The 19,049-nt window shown below is 40.0% G+C and overlaps 1 protein-coding gene across 1 annotated transcript in view; it reads left to right on the top strand.

Moving 5' to 3' along the window:
* The first annotated feature begins 2,556 nt into the window (after positions 1-2,556).
* Positions 2,557-19,049, top strand: part of CUBN (cubilin) — a 147,553-nt gene continuing 131,060 nt past the window's right edge. Inside the window, exons 1-10 of the mRNA XM_089534019.1 lie at positions 2,557-2,692; positions 3,147-3,278; positions 4,654-4,749; positions 6,083-6,207; positions 7,360-7,546; positions 9,606-9,724; positions 10,831-11,065; positions 12,402-12,583; positions 16,159-16,321; positions 16,984-17,174. Of these exons, the coding sequence (XP_089390145.1) occupies positions 2,557-2,692; positions 3,147-3,278; positions 4,654-4,749; positions 6,083-6,207; positions 7,360-7,546; positions 9,606-9,724; positions 10,831-11,065; positions 12,402-12,583; positions 16,159-16,321; positions 16,984-17,174 (1,566 nt within the window). The remainder of the gene's footprint in view (positions 2,693-3,146; positions 3,279-4,653; positions 4,750-6,082; positions 6,208-7,359; positions 7,547-9,605; positions 9,725-10,830; positions 11,066-12,401; positions 12,584-16,158; positions 16,322-16,983; positions 17,175-19,049) is intronic.

The following is a 19,049-nucleotide window of genomic DNA, read 5'->3' as shown; positions in this document are numbered from 1 at the left end:
TGGTGGACATATTATGAGAACCAGAATAGTATAATGATTTGAGCACTGTATTATCACTAGGGATCAAAGTTCATTTCCCCATTCAGCTATGGAAACCTACTGGCTAAGCTTGGATGAGTCACATGCTTCCAGCCCCAGAAAACCCCATGATAGGTTTACCTTAGGGTTGTTGTAAGTCAGAAATTACTTGAAGGCACACAACAGCAAAGACATAGGCATTTGCCCTAAGACCCATTGAAAGCTTTTCATGTGTTACTTACTCCTTTGTGTTCAAAGAGAAATAGTAAATTTTAATTGAATTGGGGAGTTTTTAATATATATATATATGTTTGATTGAACATGCAAATACAATGCCATTTCATACTGAACATTGGTAAGCTAGATGGTGTCCTAAAGCTCAAGTTATTGTTATGTATTTTAGCAAAGATATTTATTACTAGCCTTGTCAATGTGATCCTTATGTTTTAATCAATTTAATTTTTAAAATGTTCTAATCTTCTCATATTGATTTTACTTTTGTGCTGTCCTGTGATTTCATATTATATGGTGGGATATAAATATTTAAATAAATCAATAAATCAATAATGCAGCATTTCCTTAATGCATATTCATTATGAAATTATATAATTTTGAGATGCATACTTGCAATTTTTTCAATCTTTACCTTGTTTGCTATAGAACAAACTAAGTTTCCATTATTTAACAGGAGATATTTAAAGTACATTGTCCTCTTAGTTGCTGTATCATCAAATCTGAACTGTCTTTGTTTATCTAGTCATGTCTTAGCTGAAATAACCAAGCCAACTGATAGCCCTGGAAAGAAGGAAAAAGTAAAATGATCCAACTGAATTGTTCAATCACAGTCTTCAGAAGTAGATGAGAATCTTATGAAAGGAAGCCTCTCTATATTTGTGTATGTAAGGAGGACAGTGAGGAACTGAAATTATTCCACAAAGTCCAATGAATGACAATGGTTTTGAGCTACTTTTTGAAGACTACTGTGATTTAACCAAAACTTGGAAAAGTTATGACTTTGGACTATAGCTCCCCAACTCCCGCGTACAGTATGTTAGGTGGCCATGCTGGCAGGAGGAGTCTAGGAGCTGAAGTCCACAGTATTAATTATTTCAAACTCTGGATCTAACTCTACAAACTTCAAAGAGAAGTAGAAGGATAGGGGAGCTGCTTAGAAAGCCATGCAGTTTTTGTTTTGTTTTGTTTTTTTACAGTCAACTGTAAAAAGCATCCATGGCTTGAAAATATTTTAAAAATATACAAATTCCAGAAAGCTATCCTTGATTTTGCCATTTTATTTAAGGGACACCATTTTACTGTCCATTGTATTTAATGGGACTTGAACATCCATGGATTTTGGTATCCACATAGAATCCTGGAACCAAACCCCAGCCAAAGACCCACTGTATTAGATATCAATTTTAATGCAAAAATGGAATATACCATTACCAGAGCCTGATTGCCTTTGGGTTCTTTGATCTCCCCAAGTTTAATTTTTTAGGCCAAAAGAGAGAGAGAGAGAGAGAGAGAGAGAGAGAGAGAGAGAGAGAGAGACCATTTGGACCATAAAAATCCTCTGGGAGTCACAACTGGAAACTGCAAGTGACTGGAATGTCATTTCTGGTTATGAAAACCAACAGAGGCATGGTGCACTTTGCCCATGACAGCAGATGCCAAAAAATGTTCCCCCAGTCATCAGCATGTGCTTGTCCCTGGACTTGTGGTACAAATTCTTCATAGCATATCAGATTCCTATCAGATTCCTCACTATATCCATAGCGTATACCTATCATAAAGCCTTGAGATCCCCTCCATACTTGTCCTCTGCTCCCATAACTTTTTACCAAACAATGAATTCATTTATGTTGATTACTTTTGATCAAACAAGTAAACAATAGGGGAAGGTTTTTTGAAGAAGAATGTAACAGTGGTTACATTTTTACACACACACACACACACACACACTATATTATTCTGATCCTAAATGCTAACTGCTGCAGAATTTGAATTACTCTAGTACAGACAGTACATGGATGTTGATGCATTTTCATACAAGTGAATAGATTATCTTTGTTAACTAAACATTCCCAGATGTTTGTCAAAGAGGAAACTGCCCAAACCTATTATGTTCATGTCCCTTTTTGTCTTCTAATGCATCAGTAAGCTGTGTTTGTTATTTTTTAAAATTCATGTTTAGAATGCTTTCATAATAACTAGCAATTTTCTAGCTTATTCTGGGTAAATTACAGTTTCTTTTAGCTAATATGACAAAAGTATTTCCTGCTGATGTCACACATTAAATCTTTATTACTTAAAGAGTTACATGAGGAGTGGGAAGCTTGGAGAAATAATACCCACAATGATTGGAATGGCCCCCTTGTAGACGCATATCACTATGTGATTTCAAGCCTGCTTTGAAATGAGCAACACTGCAAATGTCTGATTAGGAGCAATTGTATTTGAGGCAATGACAGTAATTTTCATGATTCCCATGTTTTAACCTGATAGCCAAAGTACACTTGTATCTGTGATGCTGGCTGGATGTCGCCACCTGGGAGCCCTGCCTGCAGTGCTGATATAGATGAGTGTAGTCTCCCTCAACCTCCTTGCTCACTGAATCCTCCAGTGCAATGCTCTAACACACCAGGCTCTTACTCCTGTGGTCCTTGCCCAGCAGGTGAGTAATATTTCAGAAATGTCTATTTTTGTGATTCTAAGAATTCCACGTAAATTCATCCCTATTTGGATATTATTTGCCTTCCCCCCTTTTTTTAAATGGACTATTTATATATATGGTATTGAGCTTCTGAGAGCCAGAATGGCACAGTGGTTTGAGTGTTGGACAACAACTCTGGAGACCAGGGTTCAATTCGCAGCTTGGGTATGAAACCCACTGGGTGACCTTGGGCAAGTTACAGTCTCTCAGCCTCAGGGGAAGACAATAGCAAACCTCCTCTGAACAAATATTGCCAAGAAAACCCTATGATAGGCTTCCCTTAGGGACACCATAAGTCAGAAATGACTTGAAGGCACACAACAATAACAACAACATGAGCTTCTTCCCCTATTTTGACTATTTTTACTTTTTTCTTCTGTTTATGCTTTTGCTGTGCATCTTTCCATATCCGCAGGATGGCAAGGAGATGGCTACAGTTGTCAAGATATTAATGAATGTGAGAAGGATAATGGAGGTTGCTCGATTGCCCCACTGGTTCTATGTATCAATACGATGGGATCCTTCTATTGCAATCACTGTCCCCCAGGTAAAGGAAGGGTTCTCTTGCTCTGTCACTTGCAGGTCATATTTTTATTTTTGTACAGTCTGGTTCTGTACCTACTGAAAACAGTGCTCTATGATAAATTTGGCAAAACTTGTGCTTTGTAACCTGCCATGTACATGGATGGCATTGCATATAACAGATCACTTCCTCTTAGGAAGGCTTCTGTTTTGTCTAAAACAGAAATGCCCTTTACCTCCTCTTGAGTGCTGAGGGCCATTTGAGGACATTTTTTGCAGGAGGTGCAGCCTCCAAAGTCTCACCAGAGTGTCATTTTCTGCCCTTGCTCTAGCCACTTCTTCCTTGCTTTGTTCCTCTGGCCTGGAGGGAGTGCCAACAGTGGGACTGAGCAGAGGGAGCTGCTGTTACAGCCTGTTGCTTCAACCACTCTTTATGAGCAGATTTGAGGACTGGGCTCAAAGGGAGGCTCTCTGGATAATTGTGGTGGTGAGGGGACACCTAGAGAAGACCACCCTAAAATAGAATCAGCACAATGCTTCAGTACTAAAAGTATTCTAGTGTGAGTATTCTAGTGTGACATAGTGATCTGAGTGTTGGACTATGATTCTGGAGATGAGGGTTTGATTCCCAGCTTGGCCATGAAGCTCACTGTGTGACCTTGTGCAGGTCACATGCTCTCAGCCTTAGAGGAAAGCAATGGCAAACCCCCTCTGAACAAATCTTGCCAGGAAAGGCCCATGATAGGCCTTAGGGTCACCATATGTTGCAAATGACTTCAAGGACACAACAACAAACCTTTCAGAATATGATTCCCTGCTTGCAAGGGGCACAGGAATCACCATAGTTCCTCTGCATAACAGAGAAGCAGCTGATAGGGAGAGAGAATATCATTATTATTTTTTTAAAAAATGCATTTCTGAAGCAGTTTATCAGCAGCCTATCTTCCTTGCCAGTGGATGGTAACTTTTCATATACTTCTGCACCTCTCTGCTGGCTGAAGGATTCTGGGTGTGTTCCTATCTAAAAAAGAAATGTTTCCACCATGCTTCTACAGCAGTTGAGTTCTTCTTATGTGGCAGAGATCCAGGAAAGTCATAGAAGAAAAAAGTTGAGCAGTTAATACAGTCAAGGTCATAAGACTTGGTTCCGATCACCAAAATTCATGCTGAATCTATACACTAGATTATTATAGATGGTTTGTGCTGATATCAGGGCAGTCCAAGCCAAGCTTCTTAGGAGGAAAAAGCTGAAAAAAATTGCTTCTGGCAGAGATGGCTTCTCTCATTACTGTCATCTTTTTTCTTTTTTTCATTGTGGCAGGACTGAGGAGCATTTCATCCTCATGTGCCTATCATATGACCCCCAAAGCTTGATAACCTAACTGCTTTATTTAAACCAGGATATGAAGGCGATGGGAAAGTGTGCACTGAAGTTAACATTTGCTCCGTAAGCAATGGAGGATGCCATCCACTTGCTAACTGTACCAGCACATCAGGTAATAACTGTTTCTAAAAATGAGCAATATCAACAACAATTAGTTTAACAAGGGAGGGAAGTGAGGGCTGGCTTCAGACATTTTTCTGCATGAGCTGAGTATAAAAAGTCTCACCTTAACTTCAGCAGTGCTGATGGGATAGCCTTACCACTACATCTCATGGCTACAATCAGAACTTTCCTGGGACAGTTTGCTGTCTGGAGTGAAGTATAAAATGATGCCTTCTTCCCATTCAGTGTACAAATACTCACTAGACTGGCAGATGAATTTCTTCAGCATTGACAATGGAATGGTATCTTTCTCTACACGTGAAGACAGCAGATTAACTTGGTAGGTGTGTGTAGCAGGCTGCAGGGATGTAGCCGGGGGGGGGATCTTGGGGTCCGGACCCCCCCTTCCATTAGAAAAATGAATGGTGTGTGCTGCTGCGCCGCCGCATCCAAGCCCCATTATAATGGTGCCACTTAGTCTGGACCCCCCCCTTCCTAAAATCCTAGCTACGTCCCTGCAGGCTGCATGGGTCACAGACTGCATCTGCACTATAGGAACAATCCACTTTGATACCACTTTAACTGCCATGGCTCAATGCTATGGAATTCTGGGATTTGTAGTTTGCGGTGGCACCAGAGCTGTCTGATAGAGAAGGACAAGTGCCTCACAAAACTTCAGTTCCCAGAATTCCACAGCACTGAGTCATGGCAGCTAAAGTGGTATCAAACTGGATTATTTCTGCAGTATGCATGCAGCCAGAATGATCTCTTCCAGCACCTTGCTGTCATCTCCCAGCATCTGCTACTTCAGGCATTTGGCCCACATTATGTAATAGTAGGGACTGTCCTGGCACCCATCTTGTTTAGGGGACAGAGGGCAGTACATGGTTTGTTCTCCCAAATCTTGCAATTTTTCCTGCCTCTGAACAACTGGCAGCTGATGCAAGTATCATATTCTGTCCAATATGAGGGGTTGCCCTGCATAGTTAATATCCATTCATTAAACTCATGTCACTGTGGTGTAATAGTTAGAATGTTACGATTAGAACTGTGGAGGCCCAGGTTCAAATCTCCATTCAGACTTGCAATTCTTTTAGGAGTGAATCTGGGCCAATTGTTAGCTCTGCCTAATACGCCTCACTAACCCTCTGAGGACAAGGTATATGTGTGTTTATAGACTATGCATGCAACCTTGAGCTTCTTGGAGGAAGGGGAGACACACTCAGCATCTGCCACCTGAGGTGGCTGCCTCTACTTAAGGGCCGGGCCAATCTTTTTCAATCAATGAGTACCAAATTGTGGCTAAATCCATCACTTTCATTATCTTGACTCCTCCTTTTCAGGGCTTATTATTCCTATTTGTGTCTGCCCAGATGGATATACTGGGAGTGGCTATGGCCCAAATGGATGTGTTGCACTGAGCAATATCTGCCAAACTCAAAATCCTTGTGTAAATGGAGAGTGTCTTGTAAGTGTTTGATGCTATCGTTGTTGTTGTTGTTGTTTTAAATGAAGATTTTTTTGGTTCACATAAGTTGCTATTAAAATATCCAATAGGACCAATTGACGCATACTTCCAAGACCATAATAACTTTATATGCTGACTTATAGTAGGATGTGCATGAGCTGTTATCTTAATGGTACAATCTTGTGTGTGTTTACTCTGAGGTACATCCCACTGTGTTCAATGGGACTTATCTAGAGGTAAGTATAGGAATGCAGAGGTCTCATAGACTTTCAAGGCCTGTTAGCTGGGTCTTGGGCAGCCTCTATAATATTAGGACCTAAGACAGGAGAGGGAACCCTGGGGAACTGAGTTGTAGTACCACTGCAACATTCAGTATCCTTACCACTGGTCATGCTGGCTTTTGGGTTGACAAGAGCTGGAGAAAAGACAGATTTCCCCACCCTTAACTTACAGGATATTGATTCATGACTAAGGTTATTTTTCTTCCTAAACATTCATTAGGAAGGACAAGTCAGAACTGAATAGAACAAATTACTATTATGTGAGACCTTGTATTCCAAGGCAGTGGTTATGACTACAGTCCCTATTTCCTGAAAATTGTCCCGTTTTGGAGTCTAAGTAGCATATCTACTCAAAAGGAAATTCTGCCAAATTAATCTATAAGTGCTGCCTTTAACAAAACGCAGTGAGGCTCTTGCCAAACCACTGAAAACTGTGTATCAGGTTCACTTACAGTAATGTCCCACTAAAAGAACAAGACCACCTTTCTATGAGCAAAAGCAGGGTTGGGCCAAGGTATTTCGCTGTCTGAGATAGAGCAAAATGTCCCCCATTTCACCCCCAAATTCAGGCACATAGCACCAAGTCCAATCAAATTATTTTGGGGTCTGAAGCACAAAATCCTATGCATCTCTCATCCTGCCTTGTGATAAAAATACAAACAATATAAATAACTAATTATCTGTCGACCTTTCATTGCATCCAAAACCTGCTGCTTGAAGGAACTGCCTTAATCTGTCTAATGGGAAGGCCAGTATAGCCTGACAGCTCTGCATCAGCCAAAGTACCCAGGAGCCATCATAGGCTAGTTTATGCTGCTGGTTGGTTTATGTATGCTGACCCCTTCTGCTATGTCTGGGTGAATGTCTTCAGGTTACAACCTCTGGCTACAACTGTGTCTGTCATCCTGGCTGGACCGGGGCCAACTGCACAGAAAATATTGATGAGTGTGCCAGCAATCCTTGTCAGCATGGAGGAACCTGCACTGATATGGTGAATGGCTACTCCTGTGAATGTACAAGCACATGGACTGGGCCCCAGTGCCAGACATCCCAACAAGGTAATGGAATAGCATAGGATAAGGCACTCAGTGATCCCCAACTAGAAGGTCTAGTAGCAGGATGCTGGTGCCCTGTTATCTGTTCTACAGCTTGTTGGAAGAGGATCCTATGGTTGACCTGTTCTTGTATACCACTCTAAGTAGTCAGAGGGTAGGTGTCAAGTCAGCAGTGATCAAAAGCCACAGGGCAGTAGAATTCCAGCATCAAGCTGTTGACCAGGATTAGCCAAATACATTTTAATGTCTACAGAAAAGGACGATAGGATCTGGTGGTAGGACAGGCTCCTCCACCACACCTAAGAACAACAGCAGGGGAATTTAGGGTTTACGAAGTATACCACATGGCAGATCCATCTCTGTCCTCCAACCAACTCCTTGCCAATCCCTCCCTTCCAGTATCTGCTACATCTCTTCTTAATGGTATGATTGGCCCTCTGGTGGATTTGGACCTCCTTTCTTACATTGAATGTCTTGTCACTTGTTCAGAGGCAGCTCTGCTTTTAGATTGCCTCACTGTATGTTAGAATAAGCAAAGAATATGGTGGGCACAAGGGGCATACCTATTACTTTTGGCTTTGTGTGTGAGAATGTGTGCATATGCTCTTTGGATATGACCGTGTGTGTGTATTGCCCTGTTGGTTTATTATGTTTACTTCAGAATCTACTTGGATGCATGGGAGTTAGGTATGAAAAATATGAGCAGCCTACAGAACAAAATGGTGACTATACAAAATGGTATAGTTTTCTTTTTTACAAGATAGCTTCATTTCCAAATTGTCATTCATTCTAATTGTGCAGACCACTAAGGCCCTGGTTAGAAATTATCAATATCAACCTCCCTTCTTGCTCTTTCATGCCACGTCTCAAACTGATAGAGGTTGCATTCATGGGATTTCTGCCTCCTCCACCTCATCTTTCCATAGAGAGGCATTACCTGACAGAACCTTTGCCTATGCCTTCACAATGTGGGAGCCATAAAAGATTGTCTTGTCTCATATAGGATGACCACTTGAACATCACTTTAAAAATGACAAAAGATTGAACCCATCTCCATGAATTTGCTATGCTAATACTCACAGAGACAATTTTTTTTAGTGATTTTATTATATTTATTAATAGTTAAAACCAAACTACAGAGCATCTCATCAGAGCAGGAAAGACTGTAATCCAGTGGCCTCTGTCTGTTTAAATTTGCTGTCCAGGTTCTAACTCTGAATGAGAAACTTCAGGGTCCATGATCTCTGTCCTTATAATTCTTTATCTTTCAATGGAAGTTTGATTGGATAGCTCTTCAAAGAAAGAATTGGATAACCCTTCAAAGAAAGAAGCTGAAAAAGAGGACTGTCCTGTAGAGCCTTTCCAATATAGGATTGTCTTCTGTAAAAGGACAGTCTCCACATTAGAGTAGGCAACAGAATTGTGGATTAGTAGAAGATAGTGTCCAAATGAGTAAAGGCTTCTTGCCTAGTTACATGCACATAGCTCATATTGCACTCATAAAGTAGAAGTTACATGTACCATAGTGACCATGACTTTAGCCTGTGACTAGCACAATGCGATTTCTTGGACTTTTTTGTGGTTAATAGGCATACTTTATTTCTTCAATCTGATCACAATAGATTTTATGACTTGATAACAACAGATTTTTCTAACCCATTCTCCCCCCACATCTTGTTAAGATAGTTAAACCAGTTAGTGGAAAGTGATCCCTTCCTGCTGAATTATAGAGTTGGGAAGGACTTTAGATGGCATCCAATCACTGTGCCAGTACTTCAGTGTTCGAAGCTAAGACCTGGCTGAGAGCTTGACAAAGTTACTTTTTTGGACTACCATTCCCCAAATTCCCCATTCACTGTGGTCAATACACTGTACTGTTTAGTCACATGTACAATGAAGAACTAAGATTATTAGCTCCAGAAATCTCTTCATACAAACATCTATTCTCTTCAGCTCTTAAAGTTTGCCTCAGTTAATCCATTTACATGTATAGTGTCCCAGGCTTTTCATGGCTGTTAATAAATTGCAAGATTAACGCATTTTTTCCCTTCTTCACTCGCAGCTTGTGGAGGATCATTGTCAGGAGCCTCTGGTTCATTCAGCTATCCTAACAACGTGAGCACTGATCAATATAACCAAGAGGTTAGCTGTAATTGGGTTATTCGGACTAATTATAACAAGGTAAGAGCTGGAAGGAAAGTGTGTGTGTGTGTGTGTGAGAGAGAGAGAGAGATTTTATGGGGAATTTAAAGAGAGAGCATCTGGATATGGGGGCACATACAGGCAGAATTATCAAACAGATATGCATGTGAGTTCATTAATAGTTTCATAAACTATAAATTTAAAATGAATTTTCAAAAAGCATCTTGTTTAATGCAAATATCTGATCCATCTTGAGATAGAACTGAAGTTGTTTTTAATTTCTGGACTTGCAGTGAAGCACAGATATTTTCCTAATTTCTCCCTGTTACCAATTTTTCATCCAGCAATTTGATCCACTTTTCAGTTGGTTTGCAGCAAATTGATACATGGAAATCCATAAATTGTATCATCATGCAGAGGAATATGTTGGAAGGTCAGAATTTACCAGCTCCTGCCTTGAATGCTATTTTTTCCACAGAATGCCCACAAAGCACTTTGAACACTTAAGGGCATGATTAAAATGCTAATATTACTTACCTGAATAAATTAGTGGACAACTTCCTCACATGAACTGGGTGTAAGAGACTGATGTGAACTATATATATGGGTGAAAGGATTTGAATACAGGTCTCCCAAGGTGAATGCTGCTAACCCAGCGAGTGGGCAGTTTGAGCCCCTCCAGTTACTGTAAGACTATATCATTCACCATTCTTGGCTGGGGTTGATGGAACTTCTAGTCTGACAACATCTGCTAGGCTGTAATTTGTCCCTTCTTCTTTAGGATATTGAAATGGGTAAATAAGAAATCCCAAACAACTACCAGCATATTGAAATAATTAGGAGTGTCTGCAGTGAGATTCCTCTGTTCAACTTCTGTGTTTGACTGGGAATGTTGCTGTATCTCTTTTCCCTTCCCTTGACCTTTTGCATTAGCCAATCCTTCAGTCTGCTGTGGAGTTTCTCAGGAAATTATAGAGTGTCTCTGCATTTTTCTGGCAAACATACAATTGTGTGGACAGGTGCATTATCTAATCTGCAGAGCTGGGCTGTATAAACAGTATCTAATCATCCTTTAGCTGAGACTTTCTCATCCCACAGGAAGGAAAACATACACATTAAATAGATCTCTGTTCTTTCCCCCTTAGATTCTGCGTATCACTTTTCCATTCTTTCAGCTGAAGGAAAGTGTCAACTGCAGACCTGACTTTCTCCAGATTCATGATGGCGAGTCAACATCAGCAAACATGCTGGGGAAATTGTGTGGATCATCTCATCCAGAAGAACTCTTTAGTAGTCACAACTCTATGTATTTCTCATTCCACTCTGACCGCATGACTAATGGAAACGGGTTTACAGTTCACTGGGAGTCTCAGCAGCCTGGTAAGATTCATTGTATGAGAAAGACAAGGACAGCCAACCCTTGCAGAGTGAGTAGGCAGGTTCAGGCAGCAGAATGGTTTGGGGTATCCTCAAGGGCAGGAATTTGCTCCTTAAGTGTCATTTAGCTTCTGGTTCCATATGAAAGGATCAAACACTGAAGTATACACACTTGGAGTATGTCTACACTACACAGTGGTATGAAGCAATTCCACACCTCAGAAAGGTTATTAGAACTTATTGAGGAAAGCAATAAGTGGAAGCCAGGGGCCTCTTGGAACAGCAACCATTTTGTTTCAACTCCAGCACAATAATAAAAACCAGGGTTTCTTCTTTCAATAATTCATCTGGAACACTAAGACTAAGATTAATGCCACACATGCAGTGCACTGCCTGTACAGTGCATCAGTATGCCAAGTGATAACGGGCAAAGCACAATCATGGAGGCTCCCATTCATGCCCCTTTCACCCCATGCTGCCCCGCCCTCTCCCATTGCACTGTCTGGCTTGTGTATTTTGTAATTATATCCATGACATTATTGGCAACCTGCCCTGTTTGACATACTTTTGTATGTTTACTTTGCCATAGGCCCACACTGGAGTCATGCTATTTATATGTACGTGCAATGATGTGCATTTTTACCTTGAGTCAGAGTATTCCAGCTTCTTTTTGCTTCAGATTTTAGCAGTTTAGCAACCCAGAATGTAGTTTCATTCCACTTTCTACTTTGTTTTGCCTCATGCATCATTTAAACAGCCAGGCTTCAAAACAGTTAGAAGCTATTTTATTTGGCCGGTGTGAACAACCCCTTAGTGGTCTCAACACCATATCCTGATCTGAAACTGGTTTGAAATAGATCTAAATAAGTTGTTTCATCCAAGACAGCCTGGATTTGGGAGGCAACAGCCCTCTCAATCACCTTGCCTACTTTGGTCTACAGTTGTTAAAGTCTAGGGGGCCTAGGGAAAGCTTTTAAAGAAGTGGTCACACCATTGTTTCTTTTAAACAAGATGGAAAAGCCCTGTTCTCTCTCTCTTTTTCCATCCAAACCTTACCTGTTGGTAGAAGCAGTAAAGGTTTTTTTTTTCCTGTTAGGCCTTCATTCTCCCCTGGGACTTAAAATACTGAAATGGTGGCATTAAAGCTTTCATTAAATGTCATTCCTGGAACAAATCATTTTCCTGGTGAACTGAGCACTTACTGAGGATTTTCAGTGCATAGGAAATGTACATGCCCCACATATATGGAGTCTTAAGACATATCAGTATCAATATCATTGACCTTTGGTTAAAGACTAAATTTGTTAAGTAGAGTTTCTGTCTCTCTGTCTCTCTCTAGTATGTGGTGGTGAACTGACTGATACTCATGGATCAATTAACTCACCCGGCTACCCTGGCAACTATCCTCCCAACAGGGATTGCTACTGGATGCTCTCGACCAGCCCTGGTCTTTTCATCACATTTGCTTTTGGCATACTGAGCCTTGAACACCATGATAATTGCAGCAATGATTATTTGGAGGTAAAATCTATTTGAAAAAATCAAACTGTTAGCTCTTAAAGTTAGCTGTTAAAGTTAAAACTGTTAAATTTTCTTGGTTGAATGTTTGTATAACACAGATGGTTGCAGAAAATTAAACTTTCAGATGAAGGCTAAATATTATGCTATGGTTAGTATGCTGGATCCACAGTTGGGCAGTTAGTACCATGACCTTGAATTTGCTAATTGCTCAACAGTCCATTAACTCTCCAGCCACCAAGTCAAGAGAGAGATGGTCCTGTGTGTGTGTGTGTGTGTGTGTGTGTTTGCAAAATGATTGGCAGTATTTACACAGTCTCAGAAAACAATGTGGCTTCCACAATTATTTTCAAATTAGCATAATGCCCAAACATGATCTGTCCATCTTCTTTCTTTCTTTCGTTCTTAAAGATTCCAAATGAAGGTATTTTGTAAATCAAGATCAAGCTGCTCCAAAAATACTTCAGATATAACAATCTTATATTTACTGGGAAAATCCTTTTTCTACTCCAGCAATTGTGGAGCTCAAAGACAACAGAGACAGCCATGAGAGGATGGAAGATTATTTTGTTGTCCATGCTAATCAAAAAGTCCTGACTCCTTCACACCACTAGAAAGAGCCCAGGAGGCACAGTGGTTAAATTCCTATACTGCAGCCACTCACTCACAAACCATAAGGTTGCGAGTTCAATACCCTACAGGGCTCAAGCTTGACTCAGGCTTGCATCCTTCCAAGATCACTAAAATGAGTAGCCAGATTGTTGGGGGCAATTAGCTTACAGTTACAAGCTGCTTAGAGATTGCTTAGGTGGTATGAAGTGGTATATAAATGAAGCTGCTATTGCTATAGTCTGAATAGAATTTGCCAGGATTTGAGCAAGGGGGAAGGATGTAGGTGTGTGAATTTTTTGTGTTTTTCTCTAAGTGGCATCCATTTTGATTTCTGCAATCAGGCACTGGAGCATAAAATGGGCTTCTGAAAGAATGATTTTATGGAACTTGAATTATATTGGAAGAAGAGTCAATAGACAAAATAAGGGAGGGAGTTTCTGTCCCTTTAATGTTGTTGTAGAAGAGGGAATTTCAACACCTGATGAAATTCCCTTTTCCATACAACCATTAAAGAAACAGGTCAGCAGTCCTTTATTGTACTTGGCAACTCTAATTGGAGGAATAAGGAAGCAAGAGGTTCTAGCTTTTCTCCCTTGTTGGAGCATGAGCTATGTCCACACACCTGATATAGCACTCATAAAACAGCAGTGTAAAGAATAATATCTCATCATGAAAGTAAATGAAAAATTGAAATGTCACTCCAGCCAACCTCTGTTTATGAGATGGAGAGGTAGTAATATTTTTTCTTTGAACTCAGGGAGCAAAATATCATGTGTTGGACTTGCAGCCCCTCTGCTGTAGACAGTCATCTTCCTATTTGTGATGAGCAGTGAGGACCAGTACACTGCTATCCTTGTGAGAGAAGCTAATGCCTGAATGAGGATTATATGTGCACTTTTTAATGTTAATTTATCTTATAATATAAAGTTTCACTCTCTCCCTCCTATCTTTCCACTAAAGAAATAACAACTACAGCTAACAAACATGATATACTTTCATAGGCTTATTTCCATGACTGGGAAATGTCAGAAAGAAATACATTTCAATCTGTTATGCTGTAACGCAAAATTTGTGAGCTATTACGTCACATTTCAAATAAACTAACTAACAAATACATGATGTAAACACCACCATGAGGAATAATCTTGTTTTTTGGCATAGTAAACTTTTAGTTTAGATAGCCAAACACACTGCCAGCAATGGCAGAACTCTATAAGCAAATTATGTCTGTTATGTCATCTAAAAACTATCAAATGAAGTATGTCTTAAAGGACATGAATAATAGTGTATTACAACTGTTTAATTATTTAGGAGCTCCTGTCAGGAACAGGAACATCTATGTGAAGGGCTGGGACAGAAATATTTCAGAAAGCCTTTAGATCATAAGTGCTAATCGGCATCTACAGACAAAAGTGTTCCCTCAAGTCCTTTCTGGAGAGCTTCCTCAGAGATTAGCTTCACTGTCTGAAAGTGAAATGTAATATGTGGCCCTAGATATTTATAAAGAGAGAACAAAACAGAAATAATTAGTTCTGTTTTGTTCTCTCTTTATAAATATCTAGGGCCACATATTACATATTATTTCTGTTAGGACATGTATCTTTAAAATATTAAAAAGACAGTGAGCACTTTTAAATGGTCAATAAGTAAAAATGGTTTTTTCAGCAGTCATGCTATTCTTTAATTTTTCAGCAGTCATGCTATTCTTGAATGGTTGATCACCTCAAAACTAACATGGTATTTATCACTAGATTGATTTGTTAGGTGAAATCTCTAGTTGCAGATACATGGGCTGGAAAAGGTGGTGGCTGGTGGGTCCCATGCCAGTGAGCTGGGGAATCTGCTTCATGTTTTTGCCCAGCCTTGAAAGGAAACAAGATGCTAAACTTCAGTATGGGATCTAAAAGTTCAGACGGTGGCCAAGAAAAGGGCTGTCCTTGGGGCTTTGTGCCCCCGGACACCCTGGCACTAAAGAGGAGAAACGGGCAGCCCCTTTTTCTTCTGCATCATTGGCGTGGTTGTTTAGTTGCCGCGTCAACGATGTGTGTGCCCAAAAGGAGCTCCAAAATGGAGCTCCTTTTAGCGCTGCTGGTAAGGGGCAATAAGTGACATGTCCTGTGCGACACACCATTTGGACGTGTTGCACAGGACACGTCATGGATGCACGCCCCATGTGGGTGGGGCTGCGTTATCATGGCAACACCCACACGCGGTAGGGTTCAGGAGTGTGTAGTTACTGCACACTCCCAAACCCTAGTAGCAGCGGCGGTATGCTGCTTTGTGCCCTTGTGTATCGGGCCTATGTTTCCTTTAAGTTTTGTTTCCTTTACCAGTTTTTGCACTCAGCCCCCCAAATCTCTTTTAAATTAATGAAAAAGGAACAGAGTTGGGGAAAAAAAAGGTGTTCAGGATTGTGAAATACAATTTTAAGTTGACTCTGGAGTCCAGGGTTTGATTCCCCACTTGGCCATGGAAACTCACATTCTCAGTCCCAGGAAAATCTGTGATAGGTTGGAACAGCCTTAGGGATGAAATAAGTCAGAAACAACTTGAAGGCACACAGCAACAACAAATACACAGAAAACAACTGCCCTCCTCCTCCTCCTTCACCTCCTTTAACTGCCATGGCTCTATGCCATAGAATTTTGGGAATTGCAGTTTTGTGAGAGATTTAGCCTTCTCTGTTGGAGAGCTCTGATGTCACAACAAACTACAATTCCATGTATTTCCAGGGTAGCTAACAAATGAAAAATAAATATAAACAATAAAATCTCAAAATATAGAACACCAGCTGTATACCAACATAAGTGGCAAATTTAAACACATTGTTAAAATCCAGCAGTTAAAGCATTTCAGGAATGAAGAAGCCAAGGAAAAACAAAAAAAAAAAGTATTTATTTTATATACTTACAAATAGTGTGTATGAGTGATTTCATATAAATATGTTGACGGATACTTTCATTTAGATTCGAGATGGCCTCCTCTCTGAAGATCTACTTCTTGGAAAGTACTGCAGCACTGGGTTACCACCTCCACTTCAAACCACAGGCCCATATGCCTGGGTTCACTTTCATTCCGATGGTTTTGATACTGATAGAGGTTTCCATATTACATACATAACATCTCCTGGTAAGTGTGTTAGTGCATGCACATCATTTCTACAGTTAAATTTGAACAAGTAACTTTTTTGAATGACTACTCCCAGAATTCCCCAGTCATTATTATACTGCCTGGGGGGATTCTGGGAGCTGTAGCCCCAAAAGGAACTTCTCTCAGCCCTGCTACAGTCATAATACTGTAGGTATGTAAAGAGTACTCACAATTTTTTTCATCTAAGATAAAGGAACAAGTTTTAACACTTCACTGCGAAACTTATAGTATTCAATAACTACTGTATGTGTGTTCAGGCATTTGCCCTGAAAACTCATTTTTGTTAAAATACATGCTTTTTATGTGGGAAAATTTGTGGGCTTTCTTGTACATGTTTCATATGTAAAAAGCAACTCTTTTTGTTCAGGGAACAGTGTATTTTTCAGAAAATAAATTGTTCCCTGCCCCAAAATGTGACCAATCACTTTTTACATAAAAGTGCATGTTTTTCTGTGTTATTTATTTATTTATTTTAAAAAGTTTCAAAGGGTGAACAGCCATCATAAAGTATGCACAAACCCATTCTCACACAGTGGGGAGAAAATTGTTGAAATTACTCATAGCCCATTATGAGTTGAACCACCTTAAATATGTAGCATTTGACACTATGAACAACCATTTCTTTTTTCCTATTGATGTAGCGGATCCCAACTGTGGAGGAAACTACACAGGGAGCACTGGGATTATCATGTCGCCATATTGGCCGAATTCTTATCTTAGCAACAGACAGTGTATCTACATCATCCAGCAACCCATTGGTGAACAAATATCTCTCAATTTCACCCATCTGGAGCTGGAAGGCCATCCTGGCTGCTCTTGGAATTACATTGAGGTGAATCTGTTTTAAATCATTTTTTTATTTGGCAACTGTGACTCTCGGCCAAATGAGACAACACATCAATCCTATTCCTTCGTCATGCCTGACAGGACAGCAAGGACTAGACACAAAGGGGATGGATTGTTGAATGCCAGATCTCCACCTGGTGTCACCTATTTCCCTATGTTGACTGGAGAGGATGAATGGGAAATCACCTGGGAAGGAGGGACTACTTGTATTGGCCCAAACTCAAGTAGCAACCTAGTTGGGAAACACAGAATTTCTGGTTGGAATCAAACTTATAAAAGACAGTCACTTAAAAGAACATTAGCAGAAGCTTCCCATTCAACAGGGCCAAGTGGAGAGTTAAAGGGCAGGTCCAGCATATGCAGGGTTATTGGGGACAAGCTCAGCCCATCTTACATACGCTATTGTACTATCTTTATAAAGAAATGAGTACAGCAGCTATGTGTGAGGTCCAATTGAGGAAGAATGAGATCAGAAGCCCTTTCATACTTCACAATAATGTGAAATAATGGGGATGATGGGCATTGGAATTCAATACCTAAGAAAGCTACCAGGTTGGAAAAGGCTGCCTTACCACATAGCATTGGATGTTTAAAGACCAGTATGGAGCCAGTGTGGTGTAGTGATTTGAACATTAGACTACAACTTTAGATATCAGTGTTTGATTCCTGCTTGAGCATAAAAACCCACTGGGTGATGTTGCAAAGAAAATCCTATGATAGTTTCACTTTAAGGTCACCATAAGTCAAAAATGATTTGGAGCCACACACCAGCAAATCAAAAGTTTCCCCAGGCTGCTAAAAGCCTGTGGCATGAAGAACTTTGGATTTTGGCCACTGCTTATATATCATGTGAGTCATTTGTCTTGATTTGGTTTTGAACTCTCTTTTCAAGAGACATGGCAAAGGGTTCCTGTGAAGTATCTTTAATATAAACTGTATCATGTCTACAGTTTTAGCTACACAAGGTTTGATACTGTAATAACATCACTGCTCCTTGCTTCCTTCCTTTGACAATGGCTGGAACAAAGTTTAATTAATTTCCAAATTCAGAGGGAAGACTGGTGTGTAATGAAAACAGACAGCTTTTGTTTGTTTGGAGCTCATAATTTCCTTCTCTAATTGCTGGCAATGCAGCAGTGAAATTCACTGCAGCAAGGGGAGGGAGAAATAATTTTCATTGAGCACAATCAGTTTGGGTTCATTCAGCAATATGTTTACCTTCTTTTCTGGGGATCAGGTCTAGGAAGTGTTTTCATGTGTCTGTACTTATTCAATTACACATCCACCATCACAATTTCTTGCACTCATTTGAGGACCAGAAGCATACAGTGCTATGCAGACATTTACAATTTGGTATTTGTTATTGCACAAATTCGTTATTCCAAAAGGGGGGTGGGGATAGTTTTCTTTCAATTATTTTTCAGTGCTATAAAATAATCATTTAGAAGCTTCCCCTTGGAGAAGCGAGATAATTTCTGATACTTCTCCTTTAGCTTTAAAAAAAAAAAAAAGTGATAGGAAAAACCGTTGAAGAAGAAGAAAATGCTTTAAAATAGTTTTTAAAAATGCTCACATGCCCTGCAGATTAGCAGAGTATCTATAGCTCAAGACATCTAAAACTAGCATCCACATTCTTGCTATATTAACAGGAGGAGTGAATAGGCAATACGTTAAGAAAGTTACAAAACTAGGAGTCTTTGGGGCTGGAATACTAACTGTACAATTAGTACAGTAACTACAGTAACTACTTTATCTGTTATGCAAGCTAATGATACATTACCACCACATTACAGCAGCAAAAATGTGTTTGTGATGCATGTGTGCTGTTTTTTATATATGTCTATCTGCCTGGCAAGGAGGC

The sequence above is a fragment of the Sceloporus occidentalis genome, unplaced genomic scaffold (assembly GCF_023333645.1).
Source record: "Sceloporus occidentalis isolate IW3139 unplaced genomic scaffold, rSceOcc1.0.p SCAF_7, whole genome shotgun sequence".
Taxonomy (NCBI): Eukaryota; Metazoa; Chordata; class Lepidosauria; order Squamata; family Phrynosomatidae; genus Sceloporus; species Sceloporus occidentalis.
The sequence above is the reverse complement of the archived record's forward strand: the minus strand, read 5'-3'. Positions and strand labels throughout refer to the sequence as shown.